The sequence below is a fragment of the Bos mutus genome, chromosome 3 (genome assembly GCF_027580195.1).
Source record: "Bos mutus isolate GX-2022 chromosome 3, NWIPB_WYAK_1.1, whole genome shotgun sequence".
Taxonomy (NCBI): Eukaryota; Metazoa; Chordata; class Mammalia; order Artiodactyla; family Bovidae; genus Bos; species Bos mutus.
The window spans coordinates 31955764-31978675 of record NC_091619.1 but is presented as its reverse complement, the minus strand read 5'-3'; the positions used below and the strand labels follow the sequence as shown (position 1 = coordinate 31978675).

The following is a 22912-nucleotide window of genomic DNA, read 5'->3' as shown; positions in this document are numbered from 1 at the left end:
CGCAGCAAGCGCAGTTGGTCTCCGGTGTTTGCTCTCAGGCCATTTCCTGCTCAGATTTGGGAATTTTCAGACCCAGAGGGAAAGTCCCTTGAGACAAATATTAGAACGAGAGAGAGCGCACCGGATCCGCCTGGAGAGCGCGGAAGGAAAGACCAGGCTCTGTCCAAAATCCGCGCGCTGGAGGGCGGGAGGCGGCGGAGCCCGCGTTACTTTCTTGAAGGCTTTGGCTGTGAGAGCAGCACACAGGGCGACTGGAAGACAAACGGAGAAGACCGGCCCGCTGGGTGGGGGCGGGGAGGCGTTCAGTGGGCCTCCGGAGTGTGTGAGTCTGTGTCAGTGCGCCCGCGCCTGTGTGTGTGTGCGTGTGTGTGTGTGTGTGTCTGGCGCCTGTCCAAGGTGATTTCCCATAAACCACATGCCTCACAAGTCCGCTTAAAAGGCTGTGCCGAGGAGCTGGCCAGTGGAGCCCGGCTCGGGGAAAGTGAAAGTTTGTCTGGGTGCTCCGCGCGCTGCCGAGAGTCCCTCTACACTCCCGGGTCAGCAGCGCGGCCCTCGGCCAGGGCGCGGACTCTGCAGAGGCCAGCGATCAAGACAGCGAGCGGCAGAGCGAGGGCGGCCGACGCGCCCGGCCGGGACCCAGCTGCCCGTATGACCGCGCGGGGCGCCGCCGGGCGCTGCCCTCCCACGGTAAGCGATCGCCGCGGCACCGGGCCCGGGCCGGGCTGGGACTGGAGCTTGGCGGCGCCGCACGGCTCCTCGGAGCCCACTGCCCAGCGCGCGCCGACTGCTGAGGCTCTTCCGTCCCCCGGCACCGGGCCCATCTTTGCACGCCGATTGCGCGAGGCCCCTCTTGCGCTGGGGCTGGGACCAGAAGCGGCCCTGCAGCTGCTCCAGGGGCTGCGGCACCTCTTTGGAGAAGGGAAGACTGCTTACCCCATTGCAGGAAGAGGTACACAGAGCCACCTGCGGGCAAAGGAGAGGGGTTTGCAGTCAAGGGGCAGAAGCTCCGTCCTAGACTCTCTCCACCGCCAAGGGACAGGCGGAATGGCTGTGCGCCTGAGGGTGGCGCCTGCCCAGTGGGCATTCCACACGAGCCATACGCATGCTTCTAGGTCCTGCTGGGGAGTGGGAGCTTCTGAATGGGGAAAGTTCAGGTGCCGTCCAGCTTATAGAACGCAAGGCAGAAGGAAGGAGCTGGGCAAGCCACTACTTGTTCCAGCTCACAGACCGGAGCTGTTGGGCATTTGGGTGGCTGGATCAAGTCTGTTTTGTGGGGGATGGGGGTACCAGAGTTGCCTGGTGCCGGCTATGGATCTTCCTGCAGATTCAGGTTCAGTCAGTCGGGGAGCTCCTGGGCTTGATGATGGTAGAGAAGGTGGAAGGAAGGTTTGGGGTTGCAGAACTGTGGACAGGGGCTGCGGGCGGTTCACCGCTGCCCTGCCCGAACCATGGGCTGTAGCTGGGGCAGCTGCTAGATGGTGCAGAGTGACTCCATTAACGAACAGTAAGTGGTCTGCCAATGGGTTTGCATCTGAGGAATTCTAGAGGAGAAACCTGGTGGGGGAGTGGGGTGCAGCGAGAGAAGCAGAAAATTATTCAGAGGATAAGGGAGGGAGGTTGCAAGTAGGGTGATAGGGACAAGCCTTTCATGAGGAGGAAGAGCCAGCTGAAAGAGATGAGATGGGGTTAGGAGGGGAAGTCAGGAAGGGTGAGGTGACGGGCAACAAGACAAATAGGGGCTGGAAGTGAGACGCTAAAGAAAGAGGAGGAAGATAAATGTGGAAGGAAAGAGGCTGATTTTGGACAGGGGCAGCCTGAGGGTCCACTCATGCTAAGGTCTCTCCAGGGACCATTTTGCTGGGGAATTTGGGACAGGGTGAGAAGCAGGTGAGGATGGGTGGCTGGGCTGAGATGTCCCAGAGTCTCTCTGAGCCTGAAGCAGAGATTCCTAGGGCTGTCCCAGAGGCCAAAGCTGGTGGGTGGGAAGAAGAAAGGAGTGGGGAGAAGAGCCAGCCCAGCCAGACACAAGCTAGAGTGTTAACCCTTGGGTACCTGTCCAGCTCCTCCTCTTAGGCCAAGTCAAGGCCCCAGGTGCAGGGGTGGTCCCCTTTGGCCACCTTCAAAGTCAGCCTCCCATATGGTGGCTGTACACTCCCCACACTGATGCCTGAAATAACCCCAGAAGCCAGGCAGCCCTTGGGGTTAAGCATTGCCCTCTCCTGGCTGCCCTCAAACATCAATATCTTAATTTGTCTGTGGCAAGGCTGTCTTCCTGAGCATCCCCTTCCCCATGGACCCTTTCCTCCAAACCACACTGACACCTGAGGCTTGGAGTCTCAGGGGCAACCAGCCTGGGGCAGAGACATACGTTCTGCATGGCCCAGTATCCTCCTGTGGGTCCTGAAGTGCAGGTTCCTGAGGGCTGGCACAGCCATTCCCACCCAGAACTCCCTCCTTAACCATCCAACAAAGGCCAGTGTTCCCTCCATGACTCTTCTCCCTCTTCCACGGTATCCCTCTCCCAGGTCAGACCAGGACCCTCACCAGGCCCTGGTGCTGAACAGCACTGGGCCATCCTGAGCCTCTTTCCTTCAGGCCCCCCTTCCCCCTCCTCTCTCTGCCATCAACTCCCCCCTTCCACCCCCTCCGCCCCCGTTCTCCACCCCCCTACCCCCCCAATCTTTGAAGGTCTTACTGTGGCCCCTCCTCCCTGCAACCTCCCTGGAGCCCAGCCAGGGCTTCTCCCTGGTAAGAGCTGACAAACATTTTAGGCTTTTGGTTCTATGTAAATCAGCATGTTGTTGTGGGCTGTTTCACAGCCTCCAGTGTGCTACTTGTTTGCACTATTTGTCTCAGCATCTGAATTAAAAGGCAGAGCCCAGAACCCAGGAAGGTACCAGCCTACACCCCACCCTGACAGCATTTCCCCAGACGTGCCAGGAGGCGACATCCAGCTGGGGAGAGACAGCCCCAGGGTCTTTGCCTCTGGCTGGAGAAGGGGGTACCTAGAGCCAGGGAGAGGGCTAAGGGGACCTTGGCAAGGAGGACGGAAGTGGAATGACAGGGTGTCAGGAGCTCGTCCATCACTCTGGGGATGAGCAGCTACTGGGTCAGCGGGGTGCTGAAAGAGGGGAGAGATCTCAGAGAATGTTCTTGCAATGATAAGAGCTGTCAGGCTGGATGCAGAGCCTGATGGGGCTCCGGTAGGCAGGTGCCAGCCAGGGATGGTCTAGAGTTGGCACTGCTGCCTCTGATTAATCCGTTGGGCTCTTCTTGACACACAGCCCTGTGGCTCCAAAGGTCTGTGATGCGGGATAGGTTCCCAGTGAAACTGAGTTTGGGCCCCTGGTTTTTCCATTAGCAGAGCCAGACATGCGTGGAATCAGGTAGGAGGAAGGGCTGGGCCCAGAGAGATGTCTCTGGCTCCAAGTGTGGAAGCCAGCCAGTGTAGGAACATGAACCTGAGAGGAGTGTGCAGCTCCCAAGATGCCTGGCTCAGTGTTTGATGTTACAGAGTCAGAATAATGGGCAGAAGCAAGTCCTGCATTCGAGGAGTTTCCCATGTGACTGGCATTTAGACTGGCAGGCACAACTCCCATGTCCTCATTAGAAGTTCAGTGTGTAGAATGGCTTGGCCTGGGTTAATCTGGGAAAGCTTCTTGGAGGAGGTGACATTTGGGTTGTTATCAAGGGAGTGGAGGGTTGTGCGTGGTTCTTAGGAAATCTTGAGGAAGGTGGCTTTGGGAATGCTGTATTCTGGGATGAGAGGCCGAGCCTGTAGCACTGTAGGTCTGAGATCCTTGTTTTTCCATCCTCTGCAGGGGAGGGTGGTTCCTGGGGAGTGTGAGAGAGCTGGGGAGAAATGATGCCCTCTCTATCACAGACATGGCTGGGCCCTCTGCTGCTGCTGGCCTGTCTCCTGGTGAGCAATGGTGCTACTGAGGAGGTGTCGGAGAACTGTAGCCACATGATTGGGAATGGACACCTGCTGTTCCTGCAGCAGCTGGTGAGTGTCTGGCCCTGCCTACCCCAGCTTCTCCCCACTGGGGAAACGGAGGTAGGGAACAGGGCCAAAGAGGGGTTGTAGGCAGAAGAGTACAGCCATGCAGGATGTGGCTTGTGGCTCCCACTAGCTCCACGGATGTTCTTCTCATTGACCTTCTAAAGGTCAATGACTCTGACCCCACCCCCACCCCCAATCCTGAAGCCCTCTCCAGCTCTCCTGCAGGCAAGGGACAGGGTGGGCTTCTAGCTGATTACCTGGGTTAATGATGGCCTAGAATGTCCATCAAGGACTCTGAAAAGGCTTATAAAGCCTGCTCTCCCTCGATGGGATGCTTCCCTCGAGGAGCCAGCCCAGTCTGCCTTCTGTGTCCAAATGTTGCCTCTAGCTCCTGGACTCCCAGATGTGCCGCCAGCCTGGCACCAGGGCCTCAGCCAGATTTGGAAGGGAGGCTCCCAGCTGACTTCCAGCCCTATCCGACACTTCCCTGGCTCTTGCCCGAACCCTGGGGCTGGGATGGCCCGCTCACCCGGGCCTTGAAGGAGCCCATGCCTCACCCTCATCAGGCCAGCAGAGATGTCAACAATTCCTAGCGTGGTTCAGTTCAGTTCAGTTCAGTCGCTCAGTCGTGTCCAACTCTTTGCGACCCCATGAATTGCAGCACACCGGGCCTCCCTGTTCATCACCAACTCCCAGAGTTCACCCAACAGGCAGAATCAGGTTGCTATCATGACTGCTGTCCTGCTCAGAAGAGAATTTGCCATCCCTCTGGCCAGGAAGGCAGGGTGGACGGAGCCCCACTGGCTAAGGTCAGCTCCAGGGCCTTGAGTTTGGGGCCTGTGGGCTGGCCTCCTGTCTCTCTTACCCCCTGTGCTTTTCCTCCTGTATGTAGCTGCCGTAGCAATACAAAGTAGACCAAGAATCGCTGCATTCTTTGAGGCTCAGAATCATAGAACCACAGCTCTGAAGGGCAGCAGCAGCTATAAGGGCATCTAGCCCCAGTCCATATATATCCTGAATTCCTAGAGCTTGTCTAACCTCTGCTTAAATTCCTTCCAGGACAGGGAGCTCACTACCTCACACAGGAGATTATGTCCTCTATCCTGTATTAGACAGTTCTTCCGTATAACAAACTGGCATCTGTCAGACTTCATAAAGTAGGAGGTACAAGACAGAGACTTCTTGTTCTTCTCCAGCCCTCCCCTGGCCATATGGAAGTCACAAGTCTTCCCCTAGCCTTAGCTCTGTCATCTCATGTATGGTTTGGGGAGGTGGATGAGGATCAAACGCCAGAAACTCTAGTTTCCATCCAAAAACTCTAGTCCCCATTCTTAGGCAAGCTCAGTGGAAATGCAGACACCTGCCACCACTAGCCTGCTCTCTCTTACAGATTGACAGTCAGATGGAGACCTCGTGCCAAATTTCCTTCGAGTTTGTAGACCAGGAGCAGTTGGTGAGTTATGGCTGTTTACAAAGCCCATGGGCCCATATGTATGCACTTACCAGGATGGGTGTATGTGGGCAGGAGAAATCCTAGAGCTGCACAGGGTATGCATGTGAGGACCCCTGGGTGCCCAAGTCTGGGGTGCCAGGGTCCAGGGTTGGTTAGGGTCCTGGGCTCAAGTCCCCTGCGGTGCCCTTCTCCTGGCTTGGCACATGTCAAAGTCTTACAATGTGTCAGGCACTTTTGATCCCAACTATGTGGTTCACTCGTCGTGTTTATAAAAGGTCAGGGGAGAGGGTATAGCTCGGAAGCAGTGGAGGTCTGATTTGAACCCAGGAAGGCAGGCTCTAAGGCCTAAGGCAAACCAATACCTCTTCTGGGTCACACGCTTTGCTTAAGGATATCACCTCCATCTAACAGCCAGACCAGCAACCAAGGGGATCAGTCCAGACCTTTCCCTCTTCTTCCTTATCCAACCCCCAACCAGATGCTGAGTGATGCTGGTTCTACTCCTCAGCATCTCTGGGTTCTGGGGCCCCACCCCATCAGTTGCTTGGACAATTTCAAGAACCTCCTAAATGGCCTCCTCTCCTCCAGTGCACTCCTTATCCCACCACTGGGGGGAGCGCTCTGAACCACAACTTGTTATCTTCACTGCCTTTCCTGAACCTGGAAACCCCCTCACTCCAGGGGAAAGCCTTGGTTGTCTAGCCTGGGTTTACAAGTTACAGTCTCCATCACACAGCCCAACACACCACCCCATTCTGTGTTCCTTCCTGCCTCCAAGCCTTTGCACGTGCTCTTTCTGATGCCTGTAATGCCTTTCCAGCTGTCCCCACCCCAGCCTTTATGCCACATCTATTTATCTTCTTGCCTGATACAAAATCACCATCATGGCCAGGGTTTGCTCCCATCTCTGAGCTTCTGCACACCTGAGCCAAAGACACTTCCATTAGAACTGGAGACCAATCTCACGGTCCGAGGAGTAACCTCAGTGTTCCACTCACTTGCTCACGCCTACCTCACCAAGCATTTACTACAAGGAACCTATTGGACCAGGTACTAGGAATACAGAGCTAAAGCAGAGTCTTCACTGAGGCATCCACCATCCTTTTAGGGAGGCAAAACCCTGGGGTTTTGTTCTTTGAACCCTGGGGTAGTCTCCAGTACCCCTGTGGCTGGGAGGATTAGAAGGAGTCATATGGTAAAGAGCTTCTTGTGAAAGCAAGCCAAAAGAGGGTCAGAGACAGAAAAAGAGAAGTTCCTCAGAACTCACTCTACCTATGCACCTTCAATCTGAGCTCACCTTTCAGAAATCCAAGGACCACTCTGGTCAGAATCCACATTTCCTTCCCTCTAAGAAAGGGAATCAGTAGGGCATGCAATCCCCAGTAGTGTCAGATCCCAACAAGGGAGAGTGAAAGCCAGCTGAGGGCAGTGTTCTCCGTCTTCTGTAGTGGATGGTCTTCTCCTCAGGAGCAGTCTGTCTGGGAGGCGGGTCTCCGGCACAGAGCCTGCGCTCCCAGGTGGCGTCAGCCAGGTCATAAACTCCAGGTTGTTACTTTCCAGGATGATCCCGTGTGCTACCTTAAGAAGGCATTTCTCCTGGTGCAAGACATAATGGAGGATACCATGCGCTTCAAAGACAACACCCCCAATGCCAAAGTCATCGTCCAGCTCCAGGAACTCTCTCTGAGGCTGAAGAGCTGCTTCACCATGGACTATGATGAGCAGGACAAGGTAGGAGGGCCCTGGAGCTGGGAGCACTGAGGGAGAGAGGGCAGAGGGCAGCTGTGGTGGTACCATCCCTGCCTGTAAGCACAGGGATGCTCACTGGCCTCAACCCCAGGTCATGGCTCACTTGCACTCTCACTCACGTATTCATTCCACAAACCTTTGCTGAGGACTCACAGTGCAGGAGGGACAGTACTAGGCCTTGCTGATGTTCCTCGTGAGCAGGAACTACATGGTTCCCAGCCTTTGGGAGCTTATAGTTAAATGAGGGTGGCAGTCACTAAACAATGACACGAGTAGATAGAATTTTAACCCATGAAGACTGTTCGTTCAACAAAGAAGAGTGTCTATTGTGTATTGTTGTTCTAGACTCTGGGGAACAGCTGTGATCAGACAAAATTCCCCACATTCATGGAGCTTGGTGTGAGGGTGGTGAGACAGTTAACAAGATACATAAATAAAATAAAAGTAAAGCGGCAATAACTGCATTGCAGAAAGCAAACCAGAAAGGGAAGACCAGAGGAGGTGAGGGAGAGAGCCAGGAAGGAGAAGTATGTGGGGCTCCAGAAGAGAGAAATGGGACTCGGATTTAAAAGGCAGTGGGGAAGAAGAGACAGGGAAGGCTTCTGAGTAAAAAGGTATTCACTCGAGGTTCAAAGATGAGTAAGAGTTAGAACGCATGAAAAGTGGTCAGAGTGCTCCAGAATAGAGAATTCTGGGCACAGAGCCCTAAGTACGCACATTCAGGCCCACCCAGCATGGTTGGCATGGCCAAGGCCTGGGAGTGAAGGCAAGAGAGCCATGGAGGTGGGAGCCTGTGTCTCCCAGCTGGGTCTAAAAAATACGGGATTTTGTTTAAAGTGTGAGTAAGTGAATTTGCTCAGTCGTGTCCTTGTCCGACTCTTTGCGATCCCATGGACTGTAGCCTACCAGGCTCCTCCATCCATGGGATTTTCCAGGCAATAGTACTGCAGTGGTTGCCATTTCCTTCTCCAAGGGACCCAGTCTAACTTGCGCTGTGAGACCATTCTGGCTGCTGTGCTGGGAAGGGTGTGTAGGGATCAGGGATGGAGGCTGAGCAGCCAGCAGGAGGTGCAAGTCCAGGTGGCTTGGACTAGGTTTGTGCAGTGAAGGTGAGGCCAGGGGACACCTTCTGAGTTTAGAGAAGAATGACAATGGTTTTGTCTGCAGCCTGTAGAGTTTCAGTGATGCTGAAGTGGGACAGAGCAGGTTTGGGGGAAGGGCAGGAGTTCCAGGCTGGGGCACACTATGCTTGAGATGTTTATGAAATGGCTGAGTGGAGATGTTGATTATGTCGGTGGATGTACGAGTCTGGAGTTTGGCTGGTGATTGACAGACGGAAGCAGTGTCGGTCTGAAGGTCATCTGTGAAGCTAGGGGTCTTCATAACATTGCCAACTGTGAGAAGAGAAACAGGCCCAGGAATCTCAGCATTTATTTAGAAGTCAGGCACAGGAAGGGGGCCTGGCAAGGAGACTGAAGAGCAGCATAAGGGGTGGGAGGAAACCCAGGAGAGCGTGGGATCACTGAGCCCATGTTAAAGAACGTTTCAGGATGGGAAGTGTAGTCACCTTTATCAACCGGGATTTGAGACGTCAAGCAGGAGAAGAGCTGAAAAGTGTCTGATGGATTTGGCAATGGATGTTGGAGGCAGGTGCCAGAGCAAGTGGACAGAGAGTGAGGAAGTGGAGACAGCACTGTGGAAGAACCTGGCTCAAAAAAAAAAAAAAAAAATGAAGAAAAAGAGAGCTAGCTGGAGGGAGGGTGGGATGGAGAGAGGAAAGATTTTTAAATAAGAGAAGTATTAGATCTGTGGGTTTTCCAGGGTTGAGGTTCATAAGAATCCTCTGTGGAGCTTGTTTAAAATGCAGATTCCTGGACTTCCCTGGCAGTCCCATGGTTAGGACTTGCACTTCTTCTTCAAGGGGTGTGGGTTCGATCCCTGGTCAGGGAGCTAAGATCCTGCATGCCGCATGGTGTGGCTAATAATAATAATAATAATAAAAGTGAAAGGAAGTCTTCATTTAAAATTTTCCAATTCCAAAACACCTTTCCTTTTAAACAAATAAAAACTCAAATAACTTCTAGTTAAAAAAAAAAAAAAACTTTTAAATACGAATTCCCAGTATGTACCCCTAGAAAGTCTGATTCACTAGGTCTGTGGGTGGGCCTTGGAATCTGTATTTTAGTAAGCCACATGCCCTGCACATTGCAGGGATGCTGGGAGGTAGGGAGCGGGTGAAGCTAAAGGAACAGGTCTCCTGAGGAGCTGGCAGGGGAGGGATTCAGAGCTCTGGAGGTGAAAAGCCACTGCCTCTGTTGAGACAGGTAGACACCAGGACATTCTGTCCTTGTTTTCTCTGTGGCGTATGAGGTGAGGTATAAAGAACACAGATATTTTGTAAGAAAAACAAGAGGAAGAGAGCTCACCTCTTCCTTACAGTTGCCCTGGCAGGGAGGCAGGCAGGGATTGTCGTTTTGATTTGACAAATGAGATGAGCCCAAGCTGGAAAGTTCTTTTGGCCAGTGTTGCTGAGTTGGTGAGTAATGAAACCAAGCCTGGGGCTTCCCATTCCCATGTTCCTCTCTCCTTTATCTGATAAACATTTACTGAGGACCTACTGTGCACAGCCCCTGGGCATCCAGTGGTGCTTTCAAGGACTTCAGTGCCTAGTAAAGCCCATAGTTCTTCCTCGTGCAGCTCAGTTTAAGGAAGGACTTGGGAGTCGTCAGCAGGCGGGCAATAGATGCCATAAAGCCATGGGCACAGTGTCTGGGGGTGAGTGGAATGCCAGCCTGTGAAAGTCAAGTGGAAGGGGACAGCCTAGTAAGGGGACTGAGATGGAGCAGCTCAAGGGGAGGAGGGAAAACCTGGAGTGTGATGTTCTCAGAGCCCCAGTGGGCGTGGAGGGCCTAGGTCCCATGAGCAGAAGAGAAACTAGCAGCTCAGCACACAGGACTGGGACAGCCTGGGCTCTCCTGTCAAGATACACCAACGCCGGAGAAGGACCCACAGCCCCACGCCTCCTCCAGGCCTTTCTCCTCACCACAAAGGATGCTCTTTCTAAAGGATTAGAGTCTTAGGCTCCACCCACCTCCCCAGCATGCCCCAGAAGTTTTCTTTGCTCTGTGGATAAGGTTAATGGTTCTTGACATGGCCAGCAGGGCCCCACAGGACCTGGTCCTCGCTGACCTCTCTCCGCTGCATCTCTGGCCACTCTCCTCCTGGATGGCTGTGTGATAGCCCACTCTAGCCTTCTTTTTCATCTTTTAACATTTCAGGTTCTTTCTTACACAGTCTATTCCCACCACCTGGACAGCTCTCTCCAACCCCACCTCCTTTCCTTGTTAACTCTTGCTCATCTTTTAGTCAGTTCCTTGGGGATTCCCCCAAGCCCTCATTTAGTTCCCCTTGTTAAATACTCTCAGATAATTCTTCTTAGGACTCACTGCATTTGTAACAATGCTGGTGACCTGATGAACTCAATGTCCAACTTAGCCAGGGACCACCTCTCTCTCATTCATTACACGATTCCCAGGTAGTTATCATATGCCTGGCACATAACTATGTGTTAAATGGAGCCATGAGTAAATGATAAATCTCACCACCTTAGGACATAGGGGTCCTACAAACCAGGGTAGAGAGCAGGGAGAAAACAAGAGAAAAAGAAGATCGATGTGAGAAAGGCCAAGGGAGTTTGACAAACAAGCTAGAGACATGCTGCTGCTGCTGCTGCTAAGTCGCTCTAGTCGTGTCCGACTCTGTGCGACCCCATAGACGGCAGCCCGCCAGGCTCCCCCGTCCCTGGGATCTTCCAGGCAAGAACACTGGAGTGGGATGCCAGTTCCTTCTCCAATGCATAAAAGTGAAAAGTGAAAGTGAAGTCGCTCAGTCATGTCCGACCCTTAGCGACCCCATGGACTGCAGCCTACCAGGCTCCTCCATCCATGGGATTTTCCAAGCAAGAGTACTGGGGTGGGATGCCATTGCCTTCTCCAGCTAGAGACATGGAATCAGTGCTTATTCTCATCAAGGGGGCTCTGCTCTCCTTCCAGGCTTGTGTCCGAACATTCCATGAGACGCCTCTCCAGTTGCTGGAGAAGATCAAGAATGTCTTTAATGAAACAAAAAATCTCCTTAAAAAGGACTGGAACATTTTCAGCAAGAACTGCAACAACAGCTTTGCTAAATGCTCCAGCCATGGTAAGCACGGAAGGGGCCAGCAAGTGTGGGGCTGGGGCAGGGTGAGTGGAACAGAGGTGCACTGGGTTGTGGGGGGGTGGTGGTGCATCAGGCTGGAGGGACCCCTGGGGAGTCAGCCTGGCTGCTACTCGTGTGCTCCTGTGTGTGTAGACGTGCTTGTTTTGTGTACATATGTGGCTTCGTGTACCTCTGAGTGGTCCTAGGCACATGTCTTTTCTGACATGTGTGTGCATGCACACCTACGTATGTCTGCATGTTGAGGCATCAAAAAGGATCAAGCTGGTGGCTGTGAGATCAGGGAGTGGAAAAGGGGGCCCTCTCAGAGAGCCCTGTAGGCATGGCAGCTTTCCCACTGGCTCTGCAGGCTGGCTGAACGTATGGGGGGTTCCGTGGACAGAGCAGAGGCTCCATCCAGGAGTCAGGGCTTGCTCCAGGAGCCCTGCTGTGAATCACCAGGATAGCCTGGCTCCAGAAGTCCCCAGGACGCCTTGAGTGTCCCCTCAAGGGACAAGATTGGATTTGAAGTCTGAGCATCATTCAAACCCTGGCAGTGCTGGCCCAGCTGCGCACATATGTACCCTGCATTGTCCTCGTCTCTGCGTCCTGTGCCACGTGTACCCGCCTACATTCAACCTTGCTCCCCGAGGCAAGGGCTGAGGCCCTGCGACCGGCCAATGGCCAAGTCCAGTCTCGTCGCTTCAACCCCAAGGCCTCAAGCCTTGGCCACACGCCAGCCCCAGCCTGTTCCCGCCTGTGGGCGTGGCTGCGTAGCCTCCTGCTGTGCATGAACCCACCTTGCGGCTTTCCAACCAACAGTGTCTTTGGGGCTTGAGGGTGTCTTGTGTTAGAGGCCACTATTCAACATCTTGGCTGGCTATTGTCACCCCTGGCTTGGCGTCTGGCCAGCTGGATCTCCAGAAAGGGCAGTTTACTGGTCTTCCCTGACCCCATCCCCCAACCTGTGTGTCTAAACCCCACTCTTTGCTCTTTTCCTGCAGTTTGTTCCTTTCCTGTCTAAAGCCTGTGTCATGAGCATTGGCACCAGTCCTGTCCTCACCTCAGCCCCAGGGCTGAGTTAGGGCCTGAGGGAACCCCCAGACCCACACCCCCTCTCCATCCCTCTGGGAAAGCTGTGCTGGAGGCTGGTGACTCTATCTCCTCCCCATCCTTCTCTCTCCTTCTCTCTGTGGTTCTTTCAGATGTGGTGACCAAGCCTGATTGCAACTGCCTGTACCCCAAAGCCACCCCTAGCAGTGACCTGGCCTCTGTCTCCCCTCAGCAGTCCCCCACCCCCTCCACAGCCCCTATGGCTGGCTTGACCTGGGCTGACTCTGAGGCAACAGACGGCAGCTCCCTCTTGCCCAGAGAGCAGGCCCTTCGCACAGTGGACCCAGGCAGTGCCAAGCAGCGACCACCCAGGAGCACCTGCCAGAGCTTTGAGTCGCCAGAGACCCCACGCGTTGAGGGCCGCCCCACTGGAGATTCTCCTCAGCCCGGCCCTTCGGTTGGAGCCCCTGTCACTGGGATGGAAGACGTTCTTGACTCTCTGCTGGGTGCTAACATAGCCCTGGAAGAGGCCTCCGGAGAGGCTAGTGAGGGTCCTATACCCCAAGGGGCAGAGCTTTCCTTCTACAGTCTGGGAGGACGCAGTGTCCAGGCAGAGCCTGCCAGCCCCAGTCACACCCCCCCAGCATCTTCAGCACTCTCTGGATCAGGAAAGGGGCTGCGGCTTGTGGATGCAACTAGCGCACACCTGCCCACACTGGGCCCCACTGAGGCCTGGAGTCACACGCCTGAGAAGACAGAACGTCCCTCTGCCTCGCCCAGAGACCACCAGGAGCCAGACATGGCCAAGACCCCAGCACTGCACCCGCAAGGCCTCAGCAGTCCCTCCGCCCTCTCTTCTCAGCCAAAGCTCCCCAGAAGCCACTCCTGGGGCCACGTGCTGTCCCTTGGGGAGCTGGAAGGCAGGAGGAGCACCAGGGACCGGAGGAGTCTTGCAGAGCTGAAAGGAGGACAAGCAAGTGAGGGGGCGGCCAGGCCCCCAGCCCGTTTTAACTCCATTCCTTTGACTGACACAGGCCACGAGAGGCAGCACAAGGAAGCCTCCGATCCCCAGCTCCCTGGTTTTGTCTTCCGCCTGCTGGTGCCCAGTATCATCCTGGTCTTGCTGGCTGTCGGCGGGCTCCTGTTCTACAGGCGGCGGCGTCGGGTAAGAAGAGCCCCATGGGGGAGAGGAGGGCATCTCGTGGGGTGGGGCACAGCCTTGGCGCAGGAGCAGGGCAGAGGACGATTTGGGTTTAGGCTGGGTTCTTCAGGCTCTGAGAGACAGGAAGTTGACTGAGCACAGAGAGTAGGAGGTTGAAGTGGAGGGTTTCTTCAAGAATGGGGAAGGCTCAGACTGCAAGATGGAGCAAAGGGACGAGGGCAGAGGAGGAGGAGTCATTCTTCCTGGGCTACAGCATGGTGAGAACCTGGAAGGGAGATGGAAGAGGAAAGTGATGCCTGTGCAGGGCAGGGCATTCCCAGAGACTGCAGAGCTGGGGGGTAAGGAGTCCCAGGACAGGAGAGGCCTCTGGAAGCCCTCTGGCCCTCTGGCTCTCTCAGAGAGCCCCAGGGCAGCCCTGCTTGAGGATGGGGCCATGGCCCCCAACCCTGGCCCCCCAGCCTCCCCCAGCTCCTCAGTGAGCCAGCTCTTTTCTGCCCCCAGAGCCATCAAGAGCCACAGATGGTGGATTCTCCCATGGAGCAACCAGAGGGCAGGTGAGAGTTTGGGGGAGGGGGCTCTGGTAGGTATGGGGGAGGGGAGGCTGTCTTGGCATTTATTTTCCATCTGGATTTGGAGGAGACATTCTGCCGCTTGCTCTAAGGAAATGAAGCTCAGAACAGGATGCTGGCGTGGGTGGCAAGAAGGAAGCATGTCTCTTCTTCCCTAGATATCTGGGATTTTTCCTAGTTTCTTCTTAGGGTTAGGCAGTTCTGGTCTCCCAAATCTGAGAGGGCTGGAGCATATGGGTGAGGATTTGGGGGTTCCCTCACTCCTTGGCCTCTGCTGAAGTCTTACAGCAGCCCTGTGCTCTGCCCACAGCCTCCTGACCCAGGAAGAGGACAGACAGGAGGAGCTGCCAGTGTAGACAGAATCCTAAGGTAAGACTCTAATCTGGATCTATCTCCACACCTTAAAACTGGTTACACCCAAGTTTTCCACTCACCCTAACTTGTTTATGGCACCACCAACTTCCCTGAGGCTCCCACCCTTGACTCCCTTCTCTCTCTCCCCGCTACTCCCTTTTTCATTCGTCACCAAGTCTGGCCAACCCTCTGCTCCCCGGGTCCTCAGGCCTCCCATCACCGCTTCACTCCCTCCACCCCATCTGAGGCCAGGCACTGTTAATTCTGAATCAGGCTATTATTTCTGCATCGAGCTTCAACTTTTGCTGCCATCTTTCATCCCAGAGCAACCAAACTGTTTGTGTAAAGTCTTCAGCCTCCAGGGGAATTTCTGCAGCTCTGCATCACCAACCACTTCAGCTCAACATTCTCAGCTTGGCTCCCAAGTTCTTCCAGCAGCAGCCCCTCACACACATCTCTTGCCATTTTCTTCTCTGTGTGCACCCTGATTGGATCCTTCCTCCCAACGAAGACCTTTTCTGCCTTCCTGCTTTTAGATCCATGGAGCCATAGAAGCATGGTCCTAGAAGGGCTCTCGGGGGTCATTTGGTCTAGAATCCCACTGCAGAGGGGCCTCCCCTCTCTGCATCCCTGATGGGAAGTCAGCCAGCTTCTGGTTACACACTCTCAGCCACAGGCAAGCTCCCTGCCCTGCCCTAATAGCACCGTGGGGAAGTCCTTCCTTATTTGAACGTAATTGGCTTCCTGCCCCCTCCCCATCCTCCCTCATGAGAGCCTTCCGATATTTAAACTCATGTGTCCATGTCCCCTTTAAGAATTCTCTAGGCTAAGTGTGGCCAAGTCCCTCAAACATCTCTTATATGATATGGTTTTCAGACCTCTCACCATCCTGGTCGTCCTCCTTTGGACACATTCGTTTGTCAATGTCCCTCTGAAAATGTGATTCTCAGCTCTAGACATAGTGCTCCCCGATATTGTCTGACCAGCTCAGAGTTCAGAGGGACTGTAACCTTCCTTGATATGGACAGTGTTCTTCTATTTGTACCAATTAAGACTGCATTGCTCTTTTGTTTTGGTTTTTTAACCACCACATCATTCTGTTGTCATATGTTAAGCTTGTGGGCTATTGAACCCCCCAGTTCCATTTCCTATAAACCTGTGGACCCTATCCTGTACTTGGAGAACTTATTTTTTTTTAACCAGTGTGCAGGAATTTATATTCCTCCTTGTTAAAAACCACCTTGTTGGTTTTTGTCAGCCCCTCACCCGAGCCAACTGAAATTGTTTTGAATCCTAATTCTGTATTCACAGCCCTCCCAGCGTGTCTCCTGCACATCAGTGAGTGTCTTCTGTTGTCCTCACCCATGTATTTGATAAACATGTGACTCTTATCACTCCTCACGCCTGGCGCCCCAATTCCAGGCGCTCCACAGCCCTCCTCCCTTCCTTCCCCTCAAACCACAATCAGCCTGCAGGAATCAGCTCTTCCTGATGGTCTCCATCATCCTCTGGTTGCTCCTTTAGTTCCTACTCATCTTTTTTGGATTTGACTTGCTATATTGATTTGTACTTCCTTGGATGTTGTTTATTTTCATACATTTTAAAAATCTTTATGCGTATGAGTACCCCTAAGGAATCTGTAAGCCCCTGAAGCACAGGGACTGTGTCTTCTACTTTTTTTGCATTTTCTTTTCTATCCTGAGTCCTAAACAGAAAGGACCTCTTCATGCTTCACACTAAGAACTCAATAGATGTTAACTGATTGACTTCAGGGCTGACTGGCTGATTGACCCTGGCTGACTGTCTCTAACTGGCCAGCCTTCTGGTTGACCAGTTAACTAGCTAACTAGTTGATTCTGACTGGTCGACCAACTGGATAGGTGACTCTGACCAACTAACTAGCTAGTCACTGCCTAACTAGCTAGTTGATTGATGAAGCTGATTGGCTAACTGACTAGCTGGCTGCTTGCCTAAATTGCCGATTGGCTGGCAGGCTGGCTGACTAGCTGGAGAACCCATTCACGTTTCTAGTCACACCCCATGCCAAATGCAAGCCAGCACTTCAGGGCCTTCTCATGTGTAGAATGACAGGTCGGGGCCACTCCTAGAGAGATAGGGTATCTGCCAAATGCTCAAAACCACGGGAGCCGATTTAGAGAACAGTATCAGACAGTAAAAGCATCTGCCTACAATGTGGGAGACCCGGGTTTAATCCCTGGGTCAAGAAGATCCCTTGGAGAAGGAAATGGCAACCCACTCCAATACTCTTGCCTGGAAAATCCCATGGACGGAGGAGCCTGGTAGGCTACAATCCATGAGGTCGCAAAGAGTCAGACATGACTAAGCGACTTCATTTTCTTTCTTTCTTTAAGATATAACACATGTGGAACACATGTGAAAGAGATAACACTTCCTGGGGTCCACCTCGTTGGTAAGGTGGACTCAAATGGGTCAGATGGGACACTGGCAGGGCTGTGAGAATGAGGCAGACCCCTCAGAACTGGCAAGCAGAGGATGGAACAAGGTCCCTGGGGACTTCATGGCTCAATGCTGCACCACGCTCTGACTGGTCGCCCGCCTCCCTCCTCGGCCTTGGCCCTCTGCCTGCCTAATCTGAGGCCCTCCCAAGCTTTCTTCTTCCTCCCCTTAAGATTTCACTTAGAGAGTGATCCAGGGCCAGAGCCACATACAGACCCCTACTTGGATCCTGCTCTAAAGTGGTCTCCAGGCCAGGCAGCTGGAGCCTTAGGGCCACCTGAAGACTGCTGCCCTAATAAGAGAGGGAAACACAGAGGCAGAGGTATGAGAGAGGGACCCTCAGAAAAGAAATGTGGACCCTGACCCCTCCACTCCAAGGAACCAAGAAATAGGAGCAGTGGGCTGGGGCCTGCCCACTTGGTTATTCTTCCCTTCTGGCCCCAGCAGGGCCTGTGGCCCAGCCATACCGAGCATGGCTAATGTCCAGTTTATGGTCTTCCCCGCCTGCCTTCCAGAGCATGGGAATGGGCTGGGAGCCAGAAGCTATGGTCCCATCTTTCCTCCTTATCCATCACGGGTTTTGCTGGTAGGGCCCAGGGATAGTCAGGGAGGGAAGCTCCACACAGGGTCCAAAGTCAAACTGTTGGATGGAGTCCAGGGGATTTCTGCTCTGGGAACAAAGCATTCTGAGGACAAGGATGGGGGAAGGCTTGGAGACAGCAGGGCCCTGACTCCTATGCATGATGTGGGGAGGCAAGTCCCTTGGCCCATCCGGAAGGAGGCTGGCTTGCTTAGGGCTTAGCAGGCCAAATGGCAGGGTGGGAGTTTCCTTGTCTGGAACTTCCTCCAGTTCTTTCCCTTCAGATACCTCTGTCCTGCTGCCCTGAGTATTGTGTGTGATGACCTCTGTGATGAATGGTGTGGAGTGGGAATGAGAAATTCCTCTTCTTTGCTAGAGTTAGCAGGATTCACTCTTGATTTTTTTAGACCAAAGATAGTGAGATGGTCTTGCTGGGGCAGGGCAGGGGGAGGGGGGGATGGGCATCTAAGGACACTCAAGTGCCCCCTTCCCTCCTTGGTAGACCCCTCCACTTGAGTAATGCCCATCCCAGCTCCGCTCAGACCTCTGCCAGGCCATGTTACCTCCCCCTGTGGTCCCTGGTTCCCCAGGAGGAGGTAGGAGGTGAGGCCAGTCTGTCCAGCGGCTTGGGCTGCTGCCAGAGAAAGCTGCCCAGGGCCCTTGCGGTGTCTGGGGTGGCGAGGAAAGCTAGGGAAAGGATGGGAGGAAGTCCTGTCTGCAGCACCACCAGCAGCCCACAGGAACGCTCTAGCTCGCCCACCCATGTCCTCAGCGACCCCTCCCTTGACTCCCACTCAGCTGACAGCCTTTCTTTCTCTCCCCTACAGCTGGGCGCACAGGACAGTCTCTCCATGGGAGGAGAAACTGTGGGGACGGCCACCACCACCCCTCCCCAACCATTCTCCCGGGAATGTGGCCTGCCCACCATGAGAGCTCCTGGACTCGGGAGAGCAGGGCCAGACCAGAGCAGCCAGGCTGGGGCTCCTCTGCCCTTGACCCTCAGACTCTGGACTGACTAAGAGGGGCTGGAGGATGCCCCCAACGTTGCTGATATTTATCAGGGGCCCTGGAGGCTCCCATCCGCTTAAGGAAGGCTGCCAAGCCCGGCTGGGGACCCTCTGCCCCTCAGGGGCTGTGTCCTCGGCCCATTCCCCTCTAGGGACCCAGAGGCCCATGGGACATGGGAGAGCAGGGTGGGCACTGAGGAATGGAAGAACCCTCATGTCAGAGGACCTGCCTGCCGCCGAGGGATCCCAGCACCGACAAGCAGGAACTTGTCTCCAGAGAGAGAAGCATGAGGTTCACAGGGCGGGACAGCGTTGTTGGATTTCCCGTAAAGGTGTGTAGCCCAGAAGACGGGAAGAGAAGGCCTCTGGGCCTGCTGGTCTGCACTGATCGCCCGGAACGGGTCTGTACCCTCCACTTGCCTCAGTGCCCTCTGCCAACGGCCAGGCAGAGAGGGGATGCCAACCCGGCCCTCAGGACCTGCCTGACCTGGCTTGCGATGCCCAGGGCAAGACCAAGCGCTGGCCTCTGCCTCGCCGTCCCCCGAGGCCTGCCAGAGCTCCTCTAGGAGGCCGTGCAGAGCCTCTCCTCTGAAGGAAACCATCGCACTGTGAATACTGAACCTGCCTGCTGAACAGCCTGCCCCATCCATCCCGGAGAGCAAACACCTGTCTGTCCTCCCACTCCTCCAGCCTCTCTCCAGCTTCCTGCACTGAGCGCCCGAGCCGGCCTCGCCTGTCGACTGAGGGAGCCCCTGAGCCCTGACCTTCTGCTGACCCGGCTCTGACTCCCTGGGATGGATCAGGGTGGGAGAACTTCCCGGGGCCAGCAGCCAGAGCTGGTCTTTAGGCTGCGTTGTTCACCCAGGTTTCTGCATCTTGCACTTTGACATTCCCAAGAGGGACATGATTAAAGGGAGGGAGGGAAGGAGGGGAGGGACTGACACAGAGAGAGAGACTGCAGGGCGAGCTCTGACGGCAAATAGGTCTTTGAAATTGAGGGCCTGCCCCTGAGGTGTGGCAAGGGGTCAGCACCCCCGATCCCCCCGGCTGGCCTCTTTCCCTGTCCAGGCCCCTGCTCCCACCACAGTCCAAAGGCTGCTGTCAGCAGACACCTGGGCTGAGCGGTGTCCCTTCAGGAGCCCGGGAGGCAGGGACCCCCTCCTGCTCTCGTCCCACCCCTCACTAGCATCATCTCTGTAACCAGGTGAGCCAGGGTGGGAGAGGGACTTGGAGAGTCCAGGCATCTGCTTCCAGTCTGCCTTGAGGGCCTCAGCTCCCTCGACCGGCCAGGGGCTGCGACTCTGAGTTCTGGGCATTGGGTGACAGGCCAGTAGACTGCCTTCAGCCTTTGTGCTACTGTGTCCCTCCTCTTCTGCTGCTCCGGGCCCTCCACCAAGAGATCCTGTTGGACTTGGCCGCTGGACCGGGGCCTGTGAGCTTCCCTTCCTGCCCTTGAAAGTGAGGATTCTCTGGTCCCTGCCTGCCCTGTTGCTATCCGTTGAGGAAGAGGCAGTGGAGAACTTTCCCCAGGAGGCCCATTTTCCTAGTCACAGACTCTATATTTGATACTAAAAAACTCTGTATTTAAAAGTGGAAGGGGAAAAAAAAAACACACACACACACAGAAAAAACATTCCTCCCTCACTCCCCACCCCTTAAACATATAGTATTTTAAAGATCAAGAAAGCGAATCCAACCCATCACAGAAACTGTGTGCTCTTGGTGACCCAGGAGTGGGAGGGGCCTCTGCAGCCCCTCTGGGTGGCTACCCGGCTACCTGCACAGGAACCCTTCTTTTCTCTGAGAAAGTCGAGAGGGAACATTGGCTCACACACTGTGAGATTTTGTTTTTATACTTGGAAGTGGTGATTTATTTTATATGAAGTCATTTAAATATCTATTTAAAAAATAGGAAGCTGCTTTTATATTTAATAATAAAAGAAGTGCACAAGCTGCCATGTGTGAGTCATGGAAAAAGTTGCTTTTGGGGTGTGGGTGGCAAAAAAGGGGGGGTGGCCAGTAGCTACTGGGGGAGCTCCAGCTCAGAAAGCATTTTTCAAAATACTTGGGGAAGGAAGGTTGTCTCCAAGTTTCATTCTTGTTACTAAAACCTCCTGCATTATCGCTGTCTCAAACACATTCATCTGCATATCTGTTTAGTAGGAAAAACAGACAAAAACCAGCCAAACGTCATGCGTGGCCACCAGCCTCTGCCCCAGCACAGCCTAGCCCAGCCCAAGAAAACAGCTGGTTGGGCTCTGTCCAAGGCCCGAGGGCCTGGTAAAGATGAGACTCCCTGACCACTGAGCTCTACTGTCCAGTCCTAGCAGGCTCTGAGGTGAATGAGCCCTGTCTGTGGACTGGGAACAAGGTGAGGTAGGCAGAAGGAAAGAGAGCCAGCAAGTTTTGTGAGTGGCCCTAAGTCCTGAGCTTCCTTCTGGAGAGGAGACCAAGGTTGCAGCCTTTCAGGGGCAGCGGGGTGCTGGGAAGGTCCAGAGTGACTGAAGCCCCAGCAGAGCCCAAATACACACCCCGGGCAAGGCTGGAACAAGGTGGGGCAGGGGTGGGGCGCCTCCCACTGCTAAGAGTATTGAATCAATGGTTCTCAACCCTGGCTCTCCTGAAACTCACTTGGGTTGTTTCCAAAAAGACTGGTACCCAAGCCCTATCCTAGATCAACAAAACTGGAATCTCAGGCACCAGGCTTCAGAAGCTTCCCAAGACATTTCAAGGGATTCACATGTGATTTAGAATCAGAAGCATGTAGAGCTTCACTATCTAATGTGATGGTTATTTGGGTTTAAATTAATTAAACTGAAATAAAAGCAAACATTCAGTTTTTTTGTAGTACTAGTCACACTTCAAATTTGAATAGCCACGTGAGTCTACCATGTTGGATAACACAGAAACAGAGCATTCGTATCATCTCCAAAATCATATTGGACAGCACTGCATGAAAGCTTGGGTCCCCGGACTTAGGAAACCAAGGTTTTAGGGTAAGAATGGGCACCAAGTGAATATCCCAGAAACCAAGTATCCAGGCAACTCAGTTACCTCTCTCTGTGTCCCAAGTCCCCACTACTACCCTGTCTCTCATCATTTCTCTTAAGCTAACTCTTCCTTTTCTATCCAAAGCGCCTCAGAAAAGATTTTGGAAGAAACTTATTCATATTTTTTTTCTTCAAGTCCCAACTTAGAAGTCACCTCCTCTGAGAAGCTTTCCCAGCCTGACCCAAATCCCGGAGGCCCACCCTGGCTCAATTCCCTCCTCCCCTGTGCTCCCACAGACTGAGGGCCTATTTGTCCCACCAGGCCACTGACTATGGCAGGGACTGTGCTGCATCCTTCCTTGCATCCCAGTGCCTGAGAGTATCTGGCACACAGTAGGTGCTCAATAAATGTGCATCAAACAGGTAATACTGAATGCATGAACAAATTATAGTAAGGTAAATTCTGGCCAGATTTAATGGTGACCTTTTCTAGGGGCTTTCCTGGTATTAGCCAAATGGAATGTATTTCTAATGACTACAACTCATTAGCAGAGGAGATATTTTCAGCAGGTGTCCCCAGCTTCTGCTGGAGATGAGGCTGTTAAAACCCTAACTGATTCCTGTGCAGGAGATAAAATGCATACTTCAAGGCCTTTAAGCCAGAGTTAGCAAATAAACAAACAAATGCCCATGTTTCTCACTTTCCTTTCCGGAGGCCCCAGGAGATATCCAAAAATCTCAGTAGGCCTTTCTTGGGCTTCATGTGCTGCAGGCACTGCTTCAGTTATGTCTGTGGAACACTATCAACTTCAGATTCAGAGCCAAAGAACTCAGACCATTGGCTTGGATCTCTTCCTACCTAACTGTGTGAACTTGGGGAAGTATTTAATCTCTTTGAACCTCAGGTTTCTCCTCAACTTTAGAACTGATTTAAGAATACAAATAAACCTGATTTGGGGCTTCCCGGGTGGCTCAGTGGTAAAGAATCTGCCTGCCAACGCAGGAGATGTGGATGTGATCCCTGGGTCAGGAAGATCCCCTGGAGAAGGAAATGGCAATCCACTGCAGTATTCTTGCCTGGAGAATCCCATGGACAGAGCAGTCTAGTAAGCTACAGTCCATGGGGTCACAGAGTCAGACGTGATTTTGCAAATGAAAAACAAAATACCTGATCTGAGGCTCAAATGCAGGGACGAACCCCAAAGCACCTTGAGGACTCCAAAGGCTGCCCTCAGATAAAGCATGTTCTGATGCTACGCTGCCAGCTGGTCCCATGGTGCCCAGGTCAAACACAGCCCCTCTCTGGGCAGGCACTGGGGA

General features: G+C 53.7%; 1 protein-coding gene across 2 annotated transcripts; it reads left to right on the top strand.

Annotated features, from left to right (window-relative positions):
- Positions 1–275: 275 nt before the first annotated feature.
- On the top strand, positions 276–20558 carry CSF1 (colony stimulating factor 1). Of its 2 annotated transcripts, none has more exons than XM_070367527.1 (9): positions 276–687; positions 3884–4006; positions 5394–5456; positions 7017–7187; positions 11258–11405; positions 12605–13617; positions 14116–14168; positions 14494–14552; positions 18423–20558. In XM_070367527.1, exons 1-8 carry the CDS (start codon positions 649–651, stop codon positions 14537–14539), a joined length of 1656 nt encoding a protein of 551 aa, XP_070223628.1. In that variant the 5' UTR covers positions 276–648; the 3' UTR covers positions 14540–14552; positions 18423–20558. The 2 variants fall into 2 exon arrangements, with proteins under 2 accessions (XP_070223628.1, XP_070223629.1); XM_070367528.1 differs by having other exon boundaries at positions 286–687; positions 13487–13617.
- Positions 20559–22912: the final 2354 nt, after the last annotated feature.